Source organism: Phyllosticta capitalensis (genome assembly GCF_038381095.1).
Source record: "Phyllosticta capitalensis strain CBS 128856 chromosome Unknown BKA78scaffold_3, whole genome shotgun sequence".
Taxonomy (NCBI): domain Eukaryota; kingdom Fungi; phylum Ascomycota; class Dothideomycetes; order Botryosphaeriales; family Phyllostictaceae; genus Phyllosticta; species Phyllosticta capitalensis.
Genome location: NW_027117441.1, coordinates 1,311,384 through 1,334,338, shown reverse-complemented (window position 1 = coordinate 1,334,338; position 22,955 = coordinate 1,311,384). Strand labels below are relative to the sequence as shown.

General features: G+C 53.6%; 11 protein-coding genes across 11 annotated transcripts; 5 read left to right on the top strand and 6 right to left on the bottom strand.

The window, feature by feature from the left end:
* Window positions 1-139: 139 nt before the first annotated feature.
* Window positions 140-1,669, bottom strand: BKA78DRAFT_308858 (uncharacterized protein). Its single transcript, XM_066887975.1, has one exon. The coding sequence runs from the start codon at window positions 1,582-1,584 to the stop codon at window positions 481-483; it is 1,104 nt and encodes a 367-aa protein (XP_066746493.1). The 5' UTR covers window positions 1,585-1,669; the 3' UTR covers window positions 140-480.
* A 39-nt stretch (window positions 1,670-1,708) lies between these two features.
* On the top strand, window positions 1,709-6,556 carry BKA78DRAFT_308857 (Sec63 Brl domain-containing protein). Its single transcript, XM_066887974.1, has one exon. It carries the CDS (start codon window positions 1,729-1,731, stop codon window positions 6,256-6,258), a length of 4,530 nt encoding a protein of 1,509 aa, XP_066746492.1. The 5' UTR covers window positions 1,709-1,728; the 3' UTR covers window positions 6,259-6,556.
* An 830-nt stretch (window positions 6,557-7,386) lies between these two features.
* Window positions 7,387-9,186, bottom strand: BKA78DRAFT_247434 (MFS transporter; the record flags this gene model as incomplete). Its single annotated transcript, XM_066884298.1, has 5 exons — window positions 7,387-7,594; window positions 7,651-7,896; window positions 7,971-8,479; window positions 8,545-8,829; window positions 8,881-9,186. 5 exons carry the CDS (start codon window positions 9,184-9,186, stop codon window positions 7,387-7,389), a joined length of 1,554 nt encoding a protein of 517 aa, XP_066746491.1.
* A 952-nt stretch (window positions 9,187-10,138) lies between these two features.
* On the top strand, window positions 10,139-11,275 carry BKA78DRAFT_248679 (Six-hairpin glycosidase-like protein; the record flags this gene model as incomplete). The annotated part of the gene is made up of 1 exon (XM_066884412.1): window positions 10,139-11,275. The coding sequence occupies one exon, from the start codon at window positions 10,139-10,141 to the stop codon at window positions 11,273-11,275; it is 1,137 nt and encodes a 378-aa protein (XP_066746490.1).
* Window positions 11,276-11,422: 147 nt separating this feature from the next.
* Window positions 11,423-12,339, bottom strand: BKA78DRAFT_97828 (uncharacterized protein). Its single transcript, XM_066894080.1, has one exon. It carries the CDS (start codon window positions 12,238-12,240, stop codon window positions 11,569-11,571), a length of 672 nt encoding a protein of 223 aa, XP_066746489.1. The 5' UTR covers window positions 12,241-12,339; the 3' UTR covers window positions 11,423-11,568.
* A 756-nt stretch (window positions 12,340-13,095) lies between these two features.
* BKA78DRAFT_308853 (uncharacterized protein) lies at window positions 13,096-15,066 on the top strand. The gene is made up of 3 exons (XM_066887973.1): window positions 13,096-13,352; window positions 13,433-14,212; window positions 14,283-15,066. Exons 1-3 carry the CDS (start codon window positions 13,316-13,318, stop codon window positions 14,564-14,566), a joined length of 1,101 nt encoding a protein of 366 aa, XP_066746488.1. The 5' UTR covers window positions 13,096-13,315; the 3' UTR covers window positions 14,567-15,066.
* Window positions 15,067-15,076: 10 nt separating this feature from the next.
* Window positions 15,077-16,437, bottom strand: BKA78DRAFT_308848 (vesicle transport protein). Its single transcript, XM_066887972.1, has 5 exons — window positions 16,232-16,437; window positions 16,145-16,171; window positions 15,993-16,041; window positions 15,917-15,932; window positions 15,077-15,840 (listed from the first exon to the last, which is right to left on the bottom strand). Exons 1-5 carry the CDS (start codon window positions 16,260-16,262, stop codon window positions 15,544-15,546), a joined length of 420 nt encoding a protein of 139 aa, XP_066746487.1. The 5' UTR covers window positions 16,263-16,437; the 3' UTR covers window positions 15,077-15,543.
* Window positions 16,438-17,248: 811 nt separating this feature from the next.
* On the bottom strand, window positions 17,249-17,806 carry BKA78DRAFT_248287 (YL1 nuclear protein C-terminal domain-containing protein; the record flags this gene model as incomplete). The annotated part of the gene is made up of 2 exons (XM_066884375.1): window positions 17,249-17,482; window positions 17,594-17,806. The coding sequence occupies 2 exons, from the start codon at window positions 17,804-17,806 to the stop codon at window positions 17,249-17,251; spliced, it is 447 nt and encodes a 148-aa protein (XP_066746486.1).
* Window positions 17,807-17,969: 163 nt separating this feature from the next.
* BKA78DRAFT_308845 (DASH complex subunit Dad4) lies at window positions 17,970-18,684 on the top strand. Its single transcript, XM_066887971.1, has 5 exons — window positions 17,970-18,046; window positions 18,104-18,160; window positions 18,220-18,264; window positions 18,316-18,400; window positions 18,456-18,684. The coding sequence occupies exons 1-5, from the start codon at window positions 18,044-18,046 to the stop codon at window positions 18,482-18,484; spliced, it is 219 nt and encodes a 72-aa protein (XP_066746485.1). The 5' UTR covers window positions 17,970-18,043; the 3' UTR covers window positions 18,485-18,684.
* Window position 18,685: 1 nt separating this feature from the next.
* On the top strand, window positions 18,686-21,625 carry BKA78DRAFT_308839 (uncharacterized protein). The gene is made up of 5 exons (XM_066887970.1): window positions 18,686-18,965; window positions 19,043-19,363; window positions 19,419-20,359; window positions 20,406-21,185; window positions 21,243-21,625. Exons 1-5 carry the CDS (start codon window positions 18,809-18,811, stop codon window positions 21,273-21,275), a joined length of 2,232 nt encoding a protein of 743 aa, XP_066746484.1. The 5' UTR covers window positions 18,686-18,808; the 3' UTR covers window positions 21,276-21,625.
* Window positions 21,626-21,725: 100 nt separating this feature from the next.
* Window positions 21,726-22,952, bottom strand: BKA78DRAFT_366725 (uncharacterized protein; the record flags this gene model as incomplete). The annotated part of the gene is made up of 1 exon (XM_066892586.1): window positions 21,726-22,952. One exon carries the CDS (start codon window positions 22,950-22,952, stop codon window positions 21,726-21,728), a length of 1,227 nt encoding a protein of 408 aa, XP_066746483.1.
* Between the last annotated feature and the right edge of the window lie 3 nt (window positions 22,953-22,955).

The window sequence follows — 22,955 nt, the reverse complement described above, 5'->3', positions numbered from 1 at the left end:
GCGACTGGGAGAAGGGAGGAGCGAAGAGTCCACAGGCAGAAGAGTTGGGTTGCAAGGAGGATGTGCAGCTCTGAAACGAGGATGATGAGGTGGGACCTATGGTCTGTCGTCCGCGGCACTGGCACCGATCAGGGCGCGAAGGCGGTGGGGGATCGTCCGGAGCTGATGACACATCGAGCCGCATCTCGTGCAAGACAACAACGATTCTGCAGCCTCTCCGAGAATACATTCCAAAGAGACAACAGCGATATTCCTTCACGAACTTTGTCAGCCGTCTGATTTTCTGGTTTTGTTTACGACATGTCGCCTTCATTAGAGACTGCCGAGTCTCAGTGGCTCGCGCAGCTGGCCGAAATGCGCGCCGCCATAGCGAATCTCAATTTGCCTCAAAAGAATGGCGACGTGCCTGGATATGGGAGCGACTTGATCACGGATGACGAAGACCTCTCCGGAACTGCAAGCGGCGACGACATCTGGGATCTAATTAGTGACGAGGACGATTACAGTGGCGACGATGCTGCCGCTTACGATGACTACTCCTTGGATCAGGCACCAGAAGTTTCCCAATACGGACCGGAATGGCTTTTTGATCAATGCCATGGAATTGCGCAGAGAGGCTCTGGCTTGGATGCTCAAGCCCTCCATGAGCAGATTGTCGCAATTCTTTCTTCTGACAGCAACGATGAAGAGCTCCAAATGATGCTCGCTGACATCGTGGGCTTTGGCGAGTTGGACTTTGTTGCTGAAATCATCAGCCACCGGCAGGAGATCAACAAAGCTCTCGAAAACGCAGACCGAGCCGGTGGCATTCGCTTGCAGTCCAAAGCTGAAAGAGAAGAAGCTCTTCGGCGTGCAGATTACGAGCACAAAAATGCTGCGCTTGCCCCAAGTGTCAAACGTGGCGATGACCAGTATCCGCACGTCTACAAAACTCACCAGGCTGGCAACACCTTGTCTGCCTTTGGTTCCAAATACGCTCTCCCATTTGGCACCGAAAGAGAAGACAACAACAAGTTCGAAGAGTTCTCTATTCCCGCAAGCAAGGTCGGAACCCTTGGAGTTGGGCAAAGTTTGGTTGAAATCAAGAGTCTCGACGGACTTTGCAAGAGAACGTTCAAAGGCTACAAGACCCTCAATCGCATGCAGAGCCTTGTGTATCCCGTGGCTTACAAAACCAGCGAGAACATGCTCATCTGTGCCCCTACTGGTGCTGGTAAAACAGATGCTGCCATGCTGACGATCCTCAACACAGTCGCCAAGAACGTCGTCCCTAGTCCGTGGGAAGACCCCGAGGCGGACGACTTTGTCCTCCAGGCCGATGACTTCAAGATTGTGTATGTGGCACCCATGAAAGCGCTGGCTGCAGAGATTACGGAAAAGCTTGGAAAACGGTTGGCGTGGCTCGGGGTCCAGGTTCGCGAGTTGACGGGCGACATGCACCTCACTAAAGCGGAGATCTTGCAAACACAAATCATAGTCACCACTCCTGAAAAATGGGACGTCGTGACTCGAAAGAGTACAGGAGACACCGAGCTTGTTCAAAAGGTCCGGCTTTTGATTATCGACGAAGTCCACATGCTGCATGACGAGCGAGGTGCTGTTCTAGAGTCTCTGGTCGCTCGTACCCAACGCCAAGTAGAGAGCACGCAATCTCTCATTCGAATCGTGGGACTGTCCGCCACTCTGCCAAATTATATCGACGTCGCCGATTTTCTCAAAGTCAATCGCATGGCTGGATTGTTCTATTTTGACGCGTCTTTCCGTCCTGTGCCGTTGGAGCAACACTTTGTGGGAGTCAAAGGAAAGCCCGGCACGGCCAAATCAAGAGAGAATCTGGACCAGGTCGCGTACGAAAAGGCCAAGGAAATGCTCTCAAGGGGCCACCAGATCATGGTCTTCGTTCATTCGAGGAAGGATACCTTCAAAACAGCCAAAATGCTATATGAGAAGGCCATGGAAGATGCTTCGACAGACTTGTTTGACCCATCTGGCCATCCAAACTACGATTTGGCTGTTCGAGACATGAAGTCCTCCCGCGCCCGTGAACTCCGAGAGTTGCTCCCCAAAGGCCTGAGTACGCATCATGCAGGCATGCCAAGGTCCGACAGAAACATGGTCGAGCGCCTCTTCGCTGATGGTGTCATCAAAATCCTTTGCTGTACTGCTACCCTGGCATGGGGAGTCAACTTGCCGGCTGCCGCAGTAATCATCAAAGGAACCCAGCTCTACAGCGCTCAAGAGGGTAAATTTGTGGATGTCGGAATTCTCGACGTGTTGCAAATCTTTGGTCGTGCCGGTCGTCCCCAATTTCAGGATACGGGTATTGGTTATATCTGCACGACTCACGACAAGCTCCAGCATTATCTCACTACTGTTACCCAGCAACAGCCCATCGAGTCAAATTTCTCCAAAAGGCTTGTCGACAATCTCAACGCCGAGGTTTCCCTTGGAACGGTCACATCAGTGCCTGAGGCTGTTCAGTGGTTGGGCTACTCATATCTCTTTGTTCGCATGCAACGCAACCCGCCCTCCTATGGCATTGACTGGGCAGAATTGATGGACGACCCTCAGTTGGTCATGCGCCGCAGGAAACTCATCACCGAAGCTGCAAGAGTGCTACAGCAAAGCCAGATGTTGATTTTCAACGAAACCACCGAGGAACTCAAGGCCAAGGATGTCGGACGAATTGCAAGCCAGTACTATGTCCTCCAAACCAGTGTTGAGATATTCAACACCATGATGCACCCTCACGCCTCAGAAGCCGACGTCCTCAGAATGATTAGCATGAGCGGAGAATTCGACAACATCCAGTTCCGTGAGAGCGAGGAAAAAGAGCTGACACGCTTGAAAGAAAACGACGACATGATTCCATGCGCTATCGAGGGAGGCATTGGTACCCCTCACTCAAAGACCAACGTGCTGCTTCAAGGTCACATATCCAGAGCTCGTCTCGAAGACTTCACCCTCGTGTCGGATACTGCGTACGTTGCTCAAAATGCAACCCGCATCTGTCGAGCGCTCTTTATGATTGCGTTGAACAGACGGTGGGGCCATCTGTGCCTGGTCTTGTTGACCATGTGCAAATCAATCGAGAAGCAGATCTGGCCCTACCAGCACCCCTTCCACCAGTTCGACTTGCCACAGCCAGTCCTTCGAAACCTGGATGAGAAGCGCGGAGTGACGGCCATTGAATCCATGAGGGACATGGAGCCAGCTGAGATTGGACAGTTGGTTCGCAACAACAAAATGGGCGGTGTCATTTCAAAACTTCTCGACAACTTCCCGACGGTCTCAATAGAGGCGGAGATTGCTCCTCTAAATCGCGATGTCTTGCGAGTCCGTCTTTACATTACCCCAGACTTCCGATGGAATGACCGCCACCATGGAAATTCTGAGCCTTTCTGGGTCTGGGTCGAGAATTCTGAGACATCAGAGATTTTCCATCACGAATACTTCATCCTCTCACGGAAGAAGCTCTACGATGACCACGAGCTCAACTTTACCATTCCATTGTCGGATCCACTTCCTTCTCAAATCTACGTCAGAGCTGTCTCAGATCGCTGGCTCGGGGCGGAAACGGTCACGCCTGTTTCGTTCCAGCACCTCATCAGGCCAGACACGGAGAGCGTATACACAGACCTGCTCAACCTCCAGCCACTCCCCATCACCGCGTTGAAGAACCCATTGCTCGAAGAAATCTACGGCAAGCGATTCCAATTCTTCAACCCAATGCAAACACAGCTCTTCCATTGCCTGTACCATACTTCTGCCAATGTCTTGCTCGGTTCACCTACCGGCTCTGGCAAGACAGTGGCTTGTGAGTTGGCCATGTGGTGGGCTTTCCGCGAGAATCCAGGCTCCAAAATTGTCTACATCGCCCCCATGAAAGCTCTGGTGCGCGAGCGAGTTCAAGATTGGGGAGCACGCTTGACTGGGCCAATGGGTCTCAAGCTGGTCGAGTTGACAGGTGACAACACGCCGGACACCCGGTCGATCAGGGATGCAGACATCATCATTACAACTCCCGAGAAGTGGGACGGTATCTCGCGTAGCTGGCAGACTCGTGACTACGTCAGACAAGTCAGTCTCGTCATCATTGACGAAATCCACCTGCTCGGTGGTGACCGTGGTCCGATTTTGGAAATTATTGTCTCGCGTATGAACTACATCGCCTCGCAGAAGAAGGGGTCCGTCCGCTTGATGGGCATGTCCACTGCTTGTGCAAACGCAACCGACTTGGGTAATTGGCTTGGAGTCAAGGAGGGGATATTCAACTTCCGTCATTCGGTTCGCCCGGTGCCGTTGGAAATCTACATTGACGGATTCCCAGAGCAGCGAGGCTTCTGTCCCTTGATGCAGAGCATGAACCGGCCTACCTTTTTGGCGATCAAGGCCCATTCCCCCGACCAACCCGTCATTGTCTTCGTCGCATCGAGAAGACAGACGAGGCTCACGGCAAGGGACCTCATCAACTACTGTGGCATGGAGGACAACCCCAGGCGCTTTGTCCACATGTCTGAGGATGACCTGGCGCTGAATCTGGATCGTGTCAAAGATGATGCCCTGCGCGAGGCGTTGACATTTGGCATTGGCCTCCATCATGCTGGTCTCGTGGAATCCGACCGCCAGCTCTCGGAGGAGCTGTTTGCAAATAACAAGATCCAGATTCTGGTCGCCACCAGCACGCTTGCGTGGGGTGTCAACTTGCCAGCCCATCTTGTTGTCGTCAAGGGCACACAATATTTCGACGCGAAGATTGAGGCGTACAGGGACATGGACTTGACCGATGTCCTTCAGATGCTTGGTCGTGCTGGTCGTCCACAGTTTGACTCGACTGGAATCGCCCGCATTTTCACCCAAGACTCCAAGAAGGACTTTTACAAGCATTTCCTCCACACGGGATTCCCGGTCGAATCAACCCTTCACAAGGTGTTGGACAACCACTTGGGAGCCGAAGTCTCTGCTGGAACTATAGCAACCAAGCAAGATGCTCTCGATTATCTAACTTGGACTTTCTTCTTCCGCAGGCTGCATAAGAACCCGTCTTACTATGGACTGGAGATCTCAGCTGAAGAACACAACACGACTGCAGCACAGCAGTTGGCCAACGACTATATGATTGAGCTGGTTGACGAGTCTCTCTCGGGGCTTGCTGAGTCTCAGTGTATCACGGTCCATTCGAACGGAGACGTCGATCCCACACCTCTGGGCAAAATCATGTCCTACTACTACTTGTCCCACAATACCATCAGACACCTTGTCCGCCACGCCAAGGCCAATGCCACCTTCGAGGATGTTCTCTCCTGGATGTCCTCTGCGAGCGAGTATGACGAGCTGCCTGTCCGTCACAATGAGGACCTCATTAATGTCGAGCTCTCCTCTGCTCTTCCGCTCAAGGCAGAAAACTTTGGCCTCCCCATGTGGGATCCACACGTCAAGGCTTTCCTTTTGCTGCAAGCGCACTTCTCCCGCATTGACCTGCCCATCAGCGATTACGTCGGTGACCAAACCAGCGTCCTCGACCAAGCCATACGTATCATTCAAGCCAGCATCGACGTGCTGACGGAGCTTGGCTACGAGAGCAGCGTGCGTATGATGATGACGCTCCTCCAGTGCGTCAAGAGCGCGCGCTGGCCTACGGACGGCCCGTTGTCCATCCTCCCTGGCGTCGAGCCCGAAGATGAGCAAAAGCGTCTCAAGGACGCCAACGCCGCGCCTAGGTCGCTCAACGAGGCAGTTACGGCGCCACGCGCCACCCTCGAGAAGGCAGCCAAGAAGCTGGGCATCCCCAATGCAAATGTTGGGCGCTTCATGAAGCCACTCGGCTCGCTGCCGAACCTCAAGGTCACACTGCCTCAGGTGAACGCGCTGGGCTTGACGCTCCACGTTGCTCGCACCAACCCAGCACCGAACCGCGAGTACCGCATGTACGCCCCACGCTTCCCGAAGCCACAGACCGAAGGCTTCTTCGTCATTGTGTCCACTGCGGGCACGGATGAGGTGGTGGCGCTGAAACGTGTGAGCTGGCCAGCCAATACCAACGGGTCAAAGAATGCTGGTGGTGGTGCCAGCGGCGCCAGGCCCAACACGAATGTCAAGGTCAAGTTGCCGGAGAGCGATGTTGAGAGGAAAGTGGATGTGTTGGTGGTGAGCGATGGGTACATTGGGATGGGGTGGAAGGTCGAGGGTGTCGAGGTGCCGCCTGTGCCCAAGGTCATGGAAGACGAAGGTAAGAAGGGTAGTGGAGAGGCAGCGTGAATCAGGACAGTGTATTTCGAGCTTAGGCCGGAGAAATAGAGAGAATCGCACGCTGCAGGAAGGCAGAGTTCTGAATAGATTTAGCATGAGAGGACAAACTTTGGATCAGCTCGTTTTTGCTGCAAGTGATTGGCACCTATGGGCGCTGTCTTCTTCATCTTTCTTTGAACCACAATTGTGCTAGATAGCAGTGGCTGCGTCGGGAAATTGTGCAGCGCAACTTCCCCTTGGAAGTGAGTGGGAGGTCCTTTTCAAAAGGGACAACAAGACCAAGGAATCACTGAGGGTGTATGAAGGCAACCGAGGCGTTTAGTTGACGCAATGATGCAATTTCTGAAGTTCCCCAAGCTGCTCGACCCAGGAGGCTGTGTGTGCTTGTCAAGGTTGAAGTGAGGTGAGGCGACGACGGCAGCGGTGATATCTCGACGCCGGTGGTGTTGGCGGCATCAACACCACGACAACAACATCATCACCTGCACCACCACCCCAACACCATAATTCCAGCTCAACTAGACAACTAGCGAGCAAGCCACCACCACACCACCAAACCTCCACCCCATTCTACGTCTTTATATTTTGCAAACCCCCCTTCCCTCCCATCAACCCCCGGGAGCCGGCAACATGGCTCACTGGTGACGTCGTGGATCCACGAGCCATTCCGGAGACCCTCCCGGGGGTTGTGAGTTCGATCCCCCTTCGGGAGATTTCGGAAAGAATAGTAGGCAGAGATGTAGGGAGTTGGCTCCCGAACTCTTTTGTCCTTTTTTGCTCCTTTGGGCTCTCCCCACTTGCCAGTACTTACTACCGGACACTGCTGTCCACTAACTTCACCTTGATCTCTTTTGCTGTCTATGTTCCCCTGGTCTTGTTTTACTGCCACTGCTGCTTCCTCTCCAAGTGTGTGCTACACCCACAAGACACATTCGTTCTAGGTCCACGGGCTCCTTGAGCAATGCACCACGACCTCGTCGTGCTATGGCAGCTCACGTATCGCAGAGGCATTCAAAGTTCTGCTAAGGTATGCCTCAAAAGAATGACGTGCGATTGTGGCAAGTGTCACATGCATCAAAGCAGACCCGACACAATGACAAAAGCACGAAGACTTTATTCTATCCCCTCTCCACCAAGCTAGTAAATATACCTAAAGTTTACATTCTCCCGATCCGTCAAGTCCTCCCAAGCGTGGACGTACTTGTCGTCTTTTGCCTCGCTGACGCCCACGCTGGCCAGACGATCCTTCCTCCTGTTCTCGCGCCTCAGCCACCACCACAAAAACACAATCACAAAGACGAGCAGCCCGTAGCAGCCCATGTGCGTGGCGAATGCGATGAAGTACCTACGCAAGTTCAGGGTCAGTAAAGGGAAAGCTGTTAAATCGAGGGTGGGACCAACCTCGGACTATCCCACGAAAGAAACACCTGCGGCCCTATGGCGTTGCCAGCAGCCCACGAGACAAAGTTGGCGGCGACGACGACGCTCTTCTTAGTCTGCCCGGCAATGTTGCGGCTGATCATGGACATGGCGAGGTTCTGCGCGGCCCAGAAGCTGAGGACGATGTAGTAGGACAGGAGCAGGCCGGCTTTGGTGGCTGTGCTGGTGTTTTCGACCGTCATGAGGACGATGGTGCCGACGAAGGAGCTGAGTCGTGTTAGTTCGAGGAGGTTCTTCTTTGGGGAGTGGGGGAGGACGGGAGCGCGGAGGTGCGGACTTACGGAATTATGAAGAGGCCCATGATGAGGCAGTTCTGGCCCGTCTTCTTGACCAACCACGTACTCCCGAGGAGGATGGCAATGATGAAGGCACCGAGCACCATGGCCAAAAGCTGCGTCTGCAGCACAGTAAAGTCAAAGCTGGTAATGATGATGTTCGCAAAAGCTCCAAGGCCACTGGTTGGCAGCGTGGTGCAAATGGCAATGAGGCAGTAGCAGTACATCTGCGGATCCGCCAGGGCCTCCTTGACGTGCGCCATGCGGAACGTCTTGTTCTGCAGACCCGTCTGGTTGGTGCGTACGCGCTCCACCATCAGCCGCTTGTCTTCCTCGCTGAAGCATTTGGCGCGCATTGGGCTGTCCGGCAGCCAGAAAAGGACGAAGACGCCCCAGAGTACCGAGAAGCAGCCGTAGGTGATGAAGATGGCTTGCCAGGACTTGATGGGCTTGTCTTTGATCAGCGTGAAACAGTAGGCGAGTATGCCGCCGACGATTTGCTGGCCGCCGTTCATCTGGTGAAAGACGTGTCAGTTGGAAATAGTCTCAAGATGACGGGTCACTCAGTGTTCCAACTTACCATGTACCAATAAGTGACTATCTGGGCTTGTTCGGAGCGCTTGTACCACATGCTAGACATGACCAAGAAGGCAGGCTGACACACGGCCTCAAAGATTCCCAAGAGCGTGCGGACAGTGACGAGAGCAGTGAAGTTCTTGCAGGCCGCGTGGAGTGCGAGAACAGCTCCCCATATCATGATGTTCGCCGAGAGATATTTTCCGATAGGCACGCGCTGAATGATCCAGTTGGTCGGGTATTCGACGATCAAAACGGCAATGTAGATACATGTCGTGAGCCAGGAGTACTACACTCAGTCGTTAGCGCCTGTCACTTGAACGTATGGGCAGTAAATCACCTCTTGGTCGACCAGGTGCAGGTCGTCCTTGATGCCCATGATACTGGCAAACGACATTGTCCCCTTATCCAAGGCCTGGAGAAAGTATGTGAAGACCATTATGGGGAGAAGTCTCGAGTCAATCAGCCTTTTGAGCCTCTTGTCCTCCTCAGGACTGATCTCAATCGGCCCCATCGTGGCATATTTTGCCAGCTCTTTGTCGATACGGTCGTGATTGACATGCTCCTTCTGCAACTCATCGTCTCCCGAGAGAACCCTCTCGATTTGCGCGACATCGTTCTTGTTGTCGAGGGCAACCTCCGTCATTTGTGTATTGTCGCCGCTCTTGGCCGAACGCGGCCGCGTCTCTGGAGTGAGGGTCATGTCGAACAGAGGCTGTGTCTGGCAGGTAGCGGTAATTGCACAAGAGATCTCTCTGCCTACAGTCCTCAACAGAATCTCTTTTCAAGTCGAGGGTCGCCGAGATATAACCTACGACTTTGGTCAATATCTCTCAACGGCTGAATCCCACCCGAGCAGATCGCTCGTGCACCAGTTGATTTCTTCCGTCCTTTCAACACGCTAGTCACAAGCCACTGCTGCAGGCGCCACCGCAGGAGAGAAAATGGGACGGATTCTTGCCTCCTGCCAAGGCCAAGATGGTGGGAAAATATCAAGCGTAGAAGAAAGTGCAAATGGCGAAAAATGTCGAACACGATGCAGCATGTAGGGAAGTAATGCCCGCGAGACATGATCCACAAAATCTGGTTTTACCTTGTGAATGCACGCAGCGCGGCCTATTTCCTCAAACAGATTGTCCGGATACATGCTGTATGTGGTCCACTCTTGGGCATGCTTGCCGAAAGCTGGGGGTAAAGCCGGAGAACTGGGGTAAAATGCGGAGAGTAAAGCCGGGGAAAGCACCGCACAGGAGCCTGTCCTGTACAACTTCGCTTCGCTTCCGCCAATGGTAGGCCTCGGTCTTCGGACTAGCGAAGGCCGGCGGGGTTTGCGGCGTAGACCACGGGGGTTGTAAACGAGAACGCCTAATGCGCGTGTACTGATGGTCAGTCGTAGATGCAGGGCTGGGCAGGGCGGGTCTCTGCTGACGTGGGCGTCGACCATTCGAGGCCTGGAACAATTGTGTTGGTGACATTCCCATCTTTTCTTCTGTTGTCATCCAGGCTCTTGCTTGACCACGAGCTTTCAAAAAGTCAAGGTTTCAGGTACCCATCAGTGTTGTGTTGTTGCTCATACCATCAATTGGCCCCCTGCCACCATGCCTACCCCTCTCACATCCCATGGGCTCGCAAACCCCATCATCCACACCGCTATCCAAAAGCTCACAAACAATCTTGTCAACATTCAAGATACAAGCGGACACTTCCTTCTTCGACTCCCAGATGGCCGTATCATCGATACCAAGGGATGGAATGACTGGGAATGGACCCACGGCATTGGTCTCTATGGCCTGTACCAGTATCATCAACTCACTGGCTCGCCAGAGGCACTTGCCATTATCTTGGAATGGTTCAAAGGGCGTCTGGCCGAGGGGACGACCAAGAACATCAACACAATGAGCCCCTTCTTGACTTTGGCCTACCTGTACGAGAATCCTCAAACGCGGAACGAGAGCTGGCGGCCCTGGCTAGAGGCTTGGGCCGAGTGGGCAATGCATGAGCTGCCCAGGACGCCGTTTGGTGGCATGCAGCACCAGACATATCTCGAGGAAAACAAGGACCAGCTCTGGGACGACACACTGATGATGACGGTCATGCCCCTCGCAAAGATTGGACTCGTCCTGAATCGACCCGAGTACGTGGAAGAAGCGAAGCGGCAGTTCATGGTCCACATGCAGTTTCTGTTCGACCGAGATTCCGGACTCTTTTTCCACGGCTGGCAATTCAACAACGGCGGAGTGAGCGGTCACAATTTTGCCAAGGCAAGGTGGGCCAGAGGGAACAGTTGGGTCACAATTGTGATTCCGGATTTCATCGAATTACTCGACTTGCCGCCGTCGGATCCGTTGCGTCAATATCTCCTCGATATTCTCAAAGCGCAGTGCGTGGCTCTTGCCTCAGTCCAAGAATCAAATGGACTCTGGCGCACGCTTCTCGATGTCCCTGAGGCAGAGGGGTCGTACGTGGAGTCAAGCGCAACGGCCGGATTTGCGTACGGAATACTGAAGGCGGCCCGAAAGCGATACATTCCCAAGGAATTCGAAACCGTTGGAGTGCTGGCGGTACAAGCGGTTCTTTCGAAGATCAGCGAAGATGGAGAACTTTTGGACACAAGCTTTGGAACGGGAATGGGGAGTAACCTTCAACACTACATTGACATTGAAAGAACGAGCATGCCGTATGGTCAGGCAATGGGCATCATGGCTCTCGGGGAGTTCTTGCGCACCTATATATGAGCAAAGACTTGCAGAACTAGTGCACAGAGGGTGTTGATTGTTCATGCTCAGTAGAAAGGAGTGAATTTGTAGATCCTGTTTGGAATGGCACTTTGGCCAAAAAGTGAATCGCATGGCGGGCTATCAACGTGATTTTTTTTGAAGCCATGCGCTATGTCATAGTGTGTCTGTCGTTGCTCTGCTGTCTTCAGAGGTATTCCCTTACCGTTATCCCGTTGTAAATGCCATCCTGTATGTATTGATACGTTCATCCCTTCGTTATGCGCAACCGACTGTTGATTCGTCTCTTCGTTTCAAAATGGTAGAAAGTGGGCGTTGTGGCCTGGCACTTTGGCCTGACATTTGGGACAGTCTTCCCTGTAGCCCATGTAGAATCTCTTCTTGCCGGATGCTGTCCCGCTTCTTAACTTTGGGTTCTGCGCAGAAGAATCTTTTCCAAAATTTTGATGGCTAGATGTATCCATGTCCATATTCTCATTGCTCGCCACCTGCAATCGCGAGAGCCGTGAGCCCGCCACGGTAGTAGGCGTCATGGCCATCTCATCCTCGCTGATGGGAGAGGGTATGCGATGAGCCTTTTCGTTATTTGATCGGCGACGGGTGGCTGTCTCTGAACACCCCTCGATCTCCATAGAACCGGCGTCACTTGAGCTGTGCGTAGTCGTCTTTGGCGGAAAGGACCCGATGATTGGCGTAGGGATCCTTCCTGTGCTGGGATCTACATGCGGGCGCGGGTTGAGCCGTTCCGGAAGCACAAAAGGCAGTGCCGGTGAACTCGGATGGGAGCGTGTGATGGAAAAGTCGTCTTCAACATAGTCCTGCATTTCTGTATCTCCGGCCGACGAAAGAGTATACGACGGTAGGTCGGGCGAGTCACAGCTCGAGTCGTCAGAGTGACCAGGCGTCAGTGCCGGAAGACAGGGAGATTTGTTTGAGCTTCGATGTAGGCCTCCAACAGTCGACATGGCATTGTGAGGTTGGTAGAGGGCAGGCGGAGGAGCGGCGCGGATTCTCTGGAAGCTCAGTTACGAATTGACCACATGGAGACGGACGATCATGGCCATCATACCTTTTCCGCGCGGCTTGGACTTGTTTGGGGATCTTCAGGATCTCGTTCTCGCTTCATGGCAGTGGGTCGTGGCGAGTGGGACATTGCGGTGTCGCGAGGCGATAGTGATTGCAATGTATTGGCGTGAGGATGGACAGTTCCGGGTAAGGCAAACAGGTGGGGGATCGGACCAGAAGTCAGAGTCATGATCGAAGGTTCAAGCGTCGTTGACGTGCAGCATCTCAAAGCTAGAAGATACGGGAGGAGTTGAAGATGACAAGAGAAGGCGGGTCTCTAGAGCCGAAGCGGCAGTGGATCGGGTTTCAGCAAAAGACGGAGGAAATGCAAGCAGTGTAGCAGGTGCAGGAGGTGTAGGTCGTGGATTGGGGCCGATGATGGCCGTCGCGACCACTGAAACCAACCGCCCTGCCGTGTCCGGCCGCGTCCTGGCCCGAGGGCCCCCTGCTGCGGCTGTCAAGCGGAAGCGAAGCACAAGGGTGTGTGGCAGCAGCAGCGCGTGGGAGGAGGTTTTGGGTGGGCGGAGAGGATGCTGTCGAGAGAAGAAAGATCAGAGGATGGAAGGTCGAAAAGTGGGAGGAATCGAAGACCGAGGGCAGCACAAAACAGATGGCGCAAATGCAGCGACAACAACGATGTCGTGGTGTTGCGACGCCACATTAGGTTGAGGACAGCTGTGGCGGTGCCAAGTACGGCGGCCGACGATAAGATTAGATTAGATCAGCGCCTTCCCGCAGTGGAGTCATTGTCGGGCAAAAAATCATGGCCAGTGCCAAATCATGCCTTCGCTTTCACAAAGCCGAGCTCATTCGTCGACCACAAGTTGACTCACTTTAACTTTTCAGTCGGTCACCGCAATCAATTGCGCTCCTCTACTCCGGCCCTTTTTGCTTCTATAAACACCTCTACCTACTCTCCTATCTCCCTCACTCCTCGCACTCAATCTCCCCACCAGTTGCTACTCCTCCAGCACAATGTCTGACCAAGTTGAGCTCGCCGACGACGTTCGCGGTACGTGGCACTTGTCTGAGCCATAGCTCTCTACAGTGAGCATGGCATCCTATTCGAGCTACTACTGACTCCTTGCTCAGTCCTCGGATACGACCCTCTTATCCCCCCGCAACTGCTCGCTTCTGAGCTTCCCGTTGGTCCCGTCTCCAGAGAGACTGTCGTTCGCGGTCGTCGCGAAGCTGCCGACATTGTCGCTAAGAAGGATGACCGTCTCCTCGTCATGGTCGGCCCTTGCTCTATTCACGACCCCGAAACCGCTGTGGAATACTGCCAACGTCTCAAGGCCTTGGCCGAGAAGCTGAACAATGAGCTGTGCATCATTATGCGCGCTTACCTCGAGAAGCCTCGCACCACTGTTGGATGGAAGGGTCTGATCAACGACCCTGACATTGACGAGTCCTACAAGATCAACAAGGGTATCCGCGTCTCGCGCAAGCTCTTCTGCGACCTTACGGCGCAGGGCATGCCCATTGCTAGCGAGATGCTCGACACCATTTCTCCTCAGTTCTTGGCTGATCTGATCTCGCTTGGTGCCATTGGCGCCCGTACCACCGAGTCTCAGCTTCACCGTGAGCTCGCTTCCGGTCTATCTTTCCCCATTGGTTTCAAGAACGGCACCGACGGCAACCTGACTGTCGCGGTGGATGCCATTGGCGCAGCTGCTGCCAAGCACCACTTCATGGGTGTGACAAAGCAGGGTCTCGCCGCCATTACAAGGACGTCCGGAAACGAGCACTGCTTTGTTATCCTGCGCGGCGGCAACCGTGGCACCAACTACGACAGCGCCAACGTCCAGGAGGCCAAGGCGGCGCTCCGGAAGAAGGGCCTGAAGGAGGCTCTGATGGTTGACTGCTCGCACGGTACGTTTGGTTTCTGGAGTGTAATATCACAGCGCCTATAACAGCTCGCTAACGTTTTGAAACCACGCAGGCAACTCGAGCAAGAACCACCGCAACCAGCCCATTGTCGCCGGCGACATTGCTGACCAAATCCGCAACGGCGAGACTGGCATTGTCGGTGTCATGATCGAGTCCAACATCAACGAGGGCAACCAAAAGGTCCCGGCCGAGGGTCCTGCTGCCCTCAAGAAGGGTGTCTCCATCACCGACGCTTGCATTGACTGGGAAAGCACAGTCGGCGTCCTCGAGAACCTCGCTGCGGCCGTCAAGGAGCGCAGGGAGAAGGCTGCCACCGCTACCAACGGTGTCCACTAAAAAGTTTCCGATGGGAGTTTAGTTGAAAAGTTGAGGCCTTTTTTTGGTGCCACATTTTTTGCATGGGATGGACGACACGTCGAAGCCGGTGCTTCTCACCGGCTTATGGTCATGATAATGTCAGATAAATCTTCTTTCACTTGGGAAGGCTCTTTTTATTTTCACATCAGCGAAATACCGACACATACGTACGTAAGTACGGGGTTAGGGCAAATCTAGGGTTCATGTATAGAGGTAGACGTCTTGAGAGTGAAGCATCTGTTGGATATCCCATGTTTTCGCTCACGGGGCGTTTGGACCATGGTCTTTGTGCTGCGGATTTCGTTGGCGGTCATGGCCATCGTGGGAGAACAAAGGCTTATCGAGGGAGAACAGCAAATTGATCGGGGAGACCAGAGCCCTTTTCTGCACCAGGCCCGTACACGTGGAGTGAAACGGCCAGGCCGTTGGCGTGGCTTGAGATTGCTCGGTGATCTTCACATAGTGAACGTGCACCCGCCGTTTGTAAATGCCAAAATCTTGCTCGTGATTGGCCGTCGGCTCGTCAGCTAGCTACGTATGCAGCTCCACTTGCTCAGTAGACATGAGGCAGTCCTTCAAACATGTTCATACAATTGACTTTGGAAAATGAGTCCTGGCTATGTAGGTAACGACTAGGTGATGCTTGGGCGCATGCTCCCTGCTTGACCGACGGCTCGGTTTTTTCATCCTTTCAAGGGTCCAGGACCCTTGTGGCGCACCAAATGCTCAAGTTGGACTTGATGAAAACATTCTGAGCAGAACGGCCATGCGTTCCTCTGCCAGCGCCAGCAGCCGATTCCGAATTCTTGCGCCCAAAATGCCGCCCCGCAACTCCCGCTTCCAAGCCGTGACGCGTTAACGTGAAATCTACCGTCCTCCTGGACAGACTGACAATTTTCTCGTCCCCTCAGTCGTCATTATTTCCTCCTCGTCACATATCCTCCCTCGTCGTCATTTTACACAGGCAACTCCGAGTTCCTCCTCCCGCCGCTGGCCTTCTCCAGCGCCGTCGCCATGGGCGGTCCAATGTACGGGACGGGGCGGACGAAGCCGGCAATGGTCGCGAAGAAGTCGCCGAACAGGACGAAGATGCCGTACAGCTCGATGACGAAGCCGATGAGCGGCCAGCGGAGCAGGATGAGGACGATGCCGCAGAGGAAGGAGGCGGTGCCGGCGATCTTTTGGCGGCGCGCGAAGAAGAGGAGCGTTTTTTGCAGGCCGATGAGGAGCGTGAGGCCGCAGATGAAGAGGATCTGTTGTTGGCGCGGACGGGTGTTAGACGGGTGGAATGGGTTTGTGGTTGCGAGGTTGCTTGAGGGTCGGACGTACGTTACCCATGGCGAGCCTGGATTGGTCGATTGTTAGGTGTCTCCAAGCTTTTGGTATTGCAGGTTGAGAGACTTACAGTGCCCTATCGAAGAACATCATGACTCCCGCCAGGAGGAAGAAGCCGCCTATGCGGTGCAATCCATGGCGTCAGTGTGCTGGTTCTGTCTCTGCGAGGAGAATGCGCGACGTCTGGAGGTTGATGCGTCTAGGGATGCTTGTCGTACCTACCCCCTGAGCAGAAGGCGACTCCGACTTCTGTAAAGCGCAAACATGTCAGTGATTTTGTTGAATGATATGCGGAGGACAACGGCGTACTTTGCGAATCGCTGAGCCAAAAAGACGGCATGGTGTTGGCGGTGGAGTGTTGCAAGTATTGTTGTTGAGAGGATGGTTCAATGGCGAGGAGGACTTGCGGGACTCGCTCGATGGCGGACAGGACGAGGACGAGTGTTTTGGTGCAATGATGCCGGCAGTTCAGCAGGAAGTTCCTTTGGCTGCTGCAGACCAGGTGGGTGGTCGGTGCTCCGAGGAGCACGCGTTCATGTGCACGCCGGACGGCGTAAAAGTCTTGGCCGCCCGGCCACCGAGACCCGGACCTGACGCGAGGCACAAAAAAACGCGCGCTGCCTGCTGCTTCGCCCTATCAACAACACCCCATCTTGACTCGAAAAATCGGCGAGCCCACAACGAACGACCCTTATCGCATTTCCAATCCGTTCGCCCATCTCCGTCACTTCTCGGCTCCTTTTTTGGCTGTACCTCTGCTTCTCACATCTGACCAACTTGAAACCCTCGGGGACTGAAGGCTGTTGGTGAGGCTCAATGACAGCCCTCGCCTGTCCACGAGAGGATTTGGACGAAGAATCATCCTAGCTGGCTCCAATAACCAGGGGCAATCACAGGCGCGACTTGCGCCAAGAACTCACATTCAATCATATGAGGCAAAGAGTATCAGGGAGCTTTCCATTTTCTATCATGGTGTTCAATCCCTGTTTCATCTTGTCCGCCTGAGCAACAGCTGGAGCTCTGTTTCCTCTGTAACTGGTCCCTCTCACAATGAGGTCTCGGTACTCTGCTCATTGGCGAAGACCAATTCTCTCTGATCCCAAATAAGCCGGAGCGTCTTCTTGAACCCTGTCTCGAGAGGGGCAGGGCGGGTGGAGGAGGCTTGACTTAGAGGGTCGAACATGTCTGTAGCAATAAAACCCTTTCTGATGAACGCTCTCGGTGCCTTTTTGGTAGCTTTCCCGTGTGAATCTGAACAGTCGAGGCAGCCCAGCAGCGACACATCCCTGGCAGCCGAGTGCAGCGTGCATTCCCAGAGCCACATGCTCACTTCAATACTGTATGCGCTCCTCTTGCCGCAAGATAGTTCTCCGTGACCGACTGGCCCATCGTTCTGATGATTCCAAAGATCTCCGCATTATGGTATCGCAATCTCGTCTTGGGATCCGTGTATTTGGAAGGTAGACCGGTGATGTCGCAGTACTTGCGCTTGACCTGCAAGCTCGGTGGCGCCTCGACATTTGTGTATGTGACGGCAGGTCCGTTGGGCATGTTTCCTGTCTGCGCCATCATTGCCGACAGATTCTGTGCAGCCTGCGCAATGTTCGCGTTGGCGCCGTTGGCGGCTGGCGTCGCCGCGCCCGTTCCTCCATTGGCCGTGCCCTGGTTGACAGCGGGGGTCGACGAGCCGGAATTGTTTTGAGTCGCCATGAGAGATGCTTCCTTCCTTTGAGCTTCAGATATGATTTGCTTGATGTTCTTGTTGCGGCGCTGAGGGGGCTTCCAGTCGGGGTTGCGGAACGGCTTGCGGACGCGGAACAGGTCGAGCTTCTCGAGGAGCGCGTTGTGGTCGACCTCGGTTCGGTTGGGTTGTAACGGAGCCATGGTAGATGATTCGATGGCCTTGTGATTGTTGCAGGTGGTGTGGAAGGCAGAGGTGGAGGAGCTGGAGCTCACTGCCTGGATGTGAGGGCGCGGCGAACCAGGGCCATTTCCGGCTAGCTCGAGAGGCCGGTGTTGACGTCCTGACTGTAGGGCTGAGGAGCACTCAGTAAACACTGCCAGTCCGCACGACTCGATTGCCACGACCGACTAAGTTCATTGATCAGAAGCTTTGTCAGAATGGTATAGCAGCATTTTTTCAAAGAATTCCTGTGTTGCTGAAGCTAATGTGTGGTGTAGGAGAGCCCTCACGAGCACCAACAGAGTCTTCTCCTCGGCCGAATCATCACCAATGTTGTGCGTTTTCAGTCAGATCAAATTATGAATGTGGAACATCAACTGATAGCATAATCTAGGAGAAGCTTAATGAGGCTGTCATGGTCCTGAACAAGCAGCTGCAGGTGAGATGCGAAAGTTGCTTCCTATGCCTCTGTTTACTGAGACAGTTCAAGGAAATCAACATTCAAAATATGAACGTCGAGCTTGTTGCTCAAATGTTCAAAAACTACCAGTCCAACGTTCTGTTCCACCTCGAAGGTATGCTTGTGCCTCCTTCTATCAAGCTTTCATTGTATGCTAACGCCCTAGACAGCAACGGACAGTTTGAAAGAGGCTTCATAAGGTGTGAAGACTGGAGCAGAGACATCAGGACTCTGGAGATTCGATTTCACATCCTTCAATTTGTTAGACTGCGACTTGGACGGCGTTTGGGGTTTTCTACGCTGGTATGGCTTTTGGTGACAACAAGGGCGCTCGGACCACTCTAGAGATCGCCGCTAGTAGCTTGTGGAGCAGCTCCGGACTTTAGACTTGCGACACTCTGATCAATTCAATCCATTACAACCACCAACCTGTCCTCGAATCCTATCCACTTGTCCCGTGTGACTTCCAAACCCCCATGACCATCAGCCCTTAGGACGTGTCTCTCGACTTGCGCTCTCAGCCATGGTCCAGCCGAGCTCCAACGGTGCGGCGCTCGATGCCAAACCTGCGCCGAAGAGAGTCTGGAGCGTCAAGGAGCCTCCATTTGAAGGAGTCCGCCCGGTGGACACGGAGGGCTACAAGCGCAGTTCCTCCAGCACGGCTATCGTCATCGACAATGGTATGGGAAGCACCTCCGACCTTCTCTCCCTTCGCCGTACTCGAGACAGTGTTGAGCGTTTCTAACAGCTATCCTAGGTTCATCGTCCGTTCGCGCCGGATGGGCCTTCGATGAGAGCCCTCGTCTCCAAGTTCTACCTCAGATGGCACGCTACCGAGATCGCAAGCTCAACACCACCTTCCAATTCATCGGCAGTGAGGTATACGCAGATGGCACGGCGCGCGGTCAATCCAAGCCAATCTACGAGCCTGGCACAAATATCATAAATAATTGGGATGCGATGGAGGGTGTTCTGGACTACGTCTTCACGAAATTGGGCGTGGAGGGTTCAAGCGGGCGCATCAACCGTCCCATTGTCATGACAGAACCTGTCGCAAACATGGCATATCCACGGAGAAGTAAGCGGAATGATCTTTCAAATCATGGCGATTGGGCCTCTCTAATTTGACACAGCCATGACCGAGATTCTGTTTGAGCTTTACGGCGCACCTTCTGTTGCCTACGGTATCGATTCCTTATTCTCCTACAACTACAACAACGGCCGCAACGGCTTGGTCGTCTCCTCGTCATACACCAGCACACATTTGATACCCGTCGTCGAGTCCAAGGCCATGCTGGCGCATGCAACCCGCATTAACTGGGGCCGTAGCCAAAGCGCCGAGTTCCTGCAGAAGCTCCTACGGCTCAAGTACCCTGCATTCCCAGGAAAACTTACGGACATCCAAGCCGAGGACCTCGTGAGAGAACACTGCTACGTGAGCCAGGACTACAACAGTGAGATCAGCAAATATCTGGACTGGACTGGATTGGAAGATAGGGACCACGTCATACAATTCCCGTACACTGAGCAGGTTGTCGTCCAGAAGACCGAGGAGGAGCTAGCAAGAGCAGCTGAAAAGCGCAAAGAAAGTGGACGAAGACTACAGGAGCAGGCTGCGAAAATGCGCCTCGAGAAGCTCATTCAAAAAGAGCAGGAATTGGCGTACTACAAGGATCTGCAAATTAGACTTCAAGATGTCACCAAGAAGGAAGGAAAGAGGATGCTCGAATCCGACGACTTTGATGACGAGGGTCAATTGGATAAGAGAATCAAAGAGCTGGACAAGTCCATTCGCAAGGCACGGAATAAGGACGTGGGCGACTTGGAGGAGGAGGGAGAAAACGAGCCTCCTACATTCCCTCTTCTCGAAGTCCCCGATGACCAGTTGGACGAAGAGCAGCTCAAGCAAAAGCGTCAACAGCGGTTGATGAAGTCCAACTACGAGGCACGACAACGCGCCAAGGCAGAGAAAGAGCGCGAGAAGGCCAGGAAGGCGGAGGAAGAAAGGCTCGACAACGAAAGGCGGGAGAGAGATCCCGAGACATGGATAGAAGAGCGAAGAGTGGCTCGTTCGGTAAGAGTCGCAGTTAGTTTCCAACAGGTGAAGCTAACAGGCACAGGCGATTATTCAAAAAATGAAAGACCGCGAACGTCTCAAGGCCGACCTTGGCAACCGCAAGTCGCTTGCGGCCCAGATGCGGATGAAGTCCATCGCAAACCTCGCGTCGGACAACCCTACCAAGAAGCGTCGACGCGGTGGCGATGAAGATACCTTTGGCGCTGACGATGCCGACTGGGGAGTCTACCGCACGATAGCAACTGGTGAAGGCTCAGACGACGAGGAAGAAGAGGACCTGCAAGCGGCTCTGAAGACTGTCGAAACCCAGCTGCTCAAGCACGACCCCAACTTCACGGAAGACAGCACGCGTGAAGCGCAGACCGATTGGACCAAGAGCCTCGTGCACGCCTTTACGCGTGGTCCTTACCCCTTTGACACGGAGAGCCAGCGCGAGGCCCACCAAATCCACCTCAATGTTGAGCGAATTCGTGTGCCAGAAGTCGTGTTCCAACCAGCCATTGCGGGACTGGACCAGGCCGGTCTGATCGAGATCGCATCATCAATCTTGACTGAGCGCCTGGCAGACCACCCTCGCCAGAAGGACGTCTTGAAGGACGTCTTTTTGACCGGCGGCAACACGATGTTCAAGGGCTTCGAGGAGCGTGCCCGCGACGAGCTTCGCGCGTGCTTGCCTGTCGGCACGCCACTCGTAGTGCGCAAGGCCAAGGACCCTGTCCTCGATGCGTGGAGAGGCGCAGCCAAGTGGGCTGGAAGTGAGCAGAGCAAGAAGGCGTGGATCACGCGTGCCGAGTGGCAGGAGAAGGGCTCGGACTACATCAAGGTATGTTTGTTTGCTGCTTTTGTGTACCCATGGACGGCAAGCTGACACCATGGATAGGAGCACGATATGGGTAACTCGTACGCGTGGTGATACCAGGAGGTTGCAACACACGGGGTCTGAGGCGTTTGATGGATGGAATAGTGGACGGATCGATGGTGACTTGGTTTGGGTTCTGCATTTGGTAGGTGACCTTAGTTAATGCTACAAGCACGTTGCCGCACTTCTCTTTCTCGGTGCTACTCATGACAACGTCCTGAGCATGGTTGCATCTGGACACAACGACATGGAAGTAATTGGATACCTCGAGACACGACCGCACCAGTCAAGCATAACAATTCTAGGAGAAGTCTGTGGCAGAGTCAAGACCGACTCCTCTTTGTTAGGACAGTCATAAAACGCTTTAAATCATACTTGAATCTGAATAGTTATTTGCACCGAAACCAAGTCAAGAACATTTGCAAAACTCTAAGGCTACCCTCCCGAATCCACGCGCTTCCATCTTCCAATGATCGTGGGTTCTGCCGAACATGAACTGAAGGCTTATGAGTCCGGATCCTGATTCTCTGTGGAGCCTGCGCGATGCCTCTTTCTTGATTTGTGGTGCATCCCATTTGGGCAGGATGACATCAGTCTAGGACTTTCGATCGTGCACCAGAGACAGAGGCCGGACCTGGAATCGATTTCCCTTTGGAAATCCTTCTGGGCAGTATCCATCGACATCTCCAAGTAGTCCTCGAAATTCCATCTACACAGATCGCACATTTGGTGATAGGCATTGGTCGATCTCATGTGTTGCGAGAGTAACGACTCCCTGTCTTCTGTATCAAGTTCCAAAGGTTCGACGCCAGTCAAGTATCGGAAGTATTCTTCTAGGCTGTTGCCCTGGATTGGAAGTACCAATGGCCTGAGATTCTCGAGAATGGCAGATACTAGAGAAAAGCATCTTTTTTGAGACTGGCAATCACTGCCGCCCGTGGATCTGCTGCGGTATTTGTTCAGGAAATGATTGACTGCAATGCGGACTCTATCGTAAAGCTCTTGCTCCAGTAAGTTCTTGTATTCCGCGATTGCAACTAGTAACATAAGGTTAGCAAATCCCAACAATGTGCTGCGGAAGAATGCGGAAATCGCCGTACCGATCGTTTTCCATGGCATTTGCTCCATTTCGTCATCGAAATCAAACACGAGATTCGTACTGTACTTGTGGACCATTTTCTTTGACGTCTTGTAGAAAGCCGACTCGCTCCTCAGCAGATAAGAGGTTTGTAGGAACTCGACGAGCTGTTTGAAAGTCCAGTTTTCGGATTGGTCCAAGGTGGTTTCCAGCCACTTGTTCGTGGTATCTTGCGTGTAGGTCACGCAGAAGTACTTATCGACAACTGTTGCGAGTTCCTTCAGAAGTTGTGGTGAAGGGGTGTCGTGAGGGTCATGAAGATGGTGCAGCATGCTACAGAGTAGATGCATGGCCTCTGGATGGTCGTCAGGCAACGGAATCTCCTTTGGTGTCTCACAGTTCAGCTTTCGTCCCTCGTTGAAGTGCGGCCCGAGCATGGCCCTGAAGGTTTCCGAAGCATTCCTGAGAATGGCGGCTTGAACGCGGAGCTGATAGCCACCATGACAGATGAGGAGGACGTCGCCTGTAGAGCTCAATTCAAATCGTCGGACGAACTGGTCTGGTTGGTAGACTCCCACTTCCAAGGAACGTCGTACTATGCTCCCTGTGTCCACTTGACCGGCGTCCATGATCTGGCAGTCGTCTGTTGACATGGC

Bases quoted from the DNA above. Each gene is read 5' to 3' on its own strand.
- BKA78DRAFT_97828 (XM_066894080.1), bottom strand. From the start codon at position 12,240: ATGTCGACTGTTGGAGGCCTACATCGAAGCTCAAACAAATCTCCCTGT.
- BKA78DRAFT_308845 (XM_066887971.1), top strand. The intron at 18,161-18,219 runs GTGCGTTTTCAG...AGCATAATCTAG, and splicing joins GCCGAATCATCACCAATGTT to GAGAAGCTTAATGAGGCTGT. The intron at 18,401-18,455 runs GTATGCTTGTGC...CGCCCTAGACAG, and splicing joins CGTTCTGTTCCACCTCGAAG to CAACGGACAGTTTGAAAGAG.
- BKA78DRAFT_308858 (XM_066887975.1), bottom strand. From the start codon at position 1,584: ATGCAGCATGTGGACTTCGTCGATAATCAAAAGCCGGACCTTTTGAAC.
- BKA78DRAFT_308839 (XM_066887970.1), top strand. From the start codon at position 18,809: ATGGTCCAGCCGAGCTCCAACGGTGCGGCGCTCGATGCCAAACCTGCG. The intron at 18,966-19,042 runs GTATGGGAAGCA...CAGCTATCCTAG, and splicing joins GGCTATCGTCATCGACAATG to GTTCATCGTCCGTTCGCGCC. The intron at 21,186-21,242 runs GTATGTTTGTTT...CACCATGGATAG, and splicing joins AGGGCTCGGACTACATCAAG to GAGCACGATATGGGTAACTC.
- BKA78DRAFT_308853 (XM_066887973.1), top strand. From the start codon at position 13,316: ATGTCTGACCAAGTTGAGCTCGCCGACGACGTTCGCG. The intron at 13,353-13,432 runs GTACGTGGCACT...CTCCTTGCTCAG, and splicing joins GCTCGCCGACGACGTTCGCG to TCCTCGGATACGACCCTCTT. The intron at 14,213-14,282 runs GTACGTTTGGTT...GAAACCACGCAG, and splicing joins GATGGTTGACTGCTCGCACG to GCAACTCGAGCAAGAACCAC.
- BKA78DRAFT_308857 (XM_066887974.1), top strand. From the start codon at position 1,729: ATGGCTGGATTGTTCTATTTTGACGCGTCTTTCCGTCCTGTGCCGTTG.
- BKA78DRAFT_308848 (XM_066887972.1), bottom strand. From the start codon at position 16,262: ATGCCGTCTTTTTGGCTCAGCGATTCGCAAA. The intron at 16,172-16,231 runs GTACGCCGTTGT...TGCGCTTTACAG, and splicing joins TTGGCTCAGCGATTCGCAAA to AAGTCGGAGTCGCCTTCTGC. The intron at 16,042-16,144 runs GTAGGTACGACA...TGCACCGCATAG, and splicing joins AGTCGCCTTCTGCTCAGGGG to GCGGCTTCTTCCTCCTGGCG.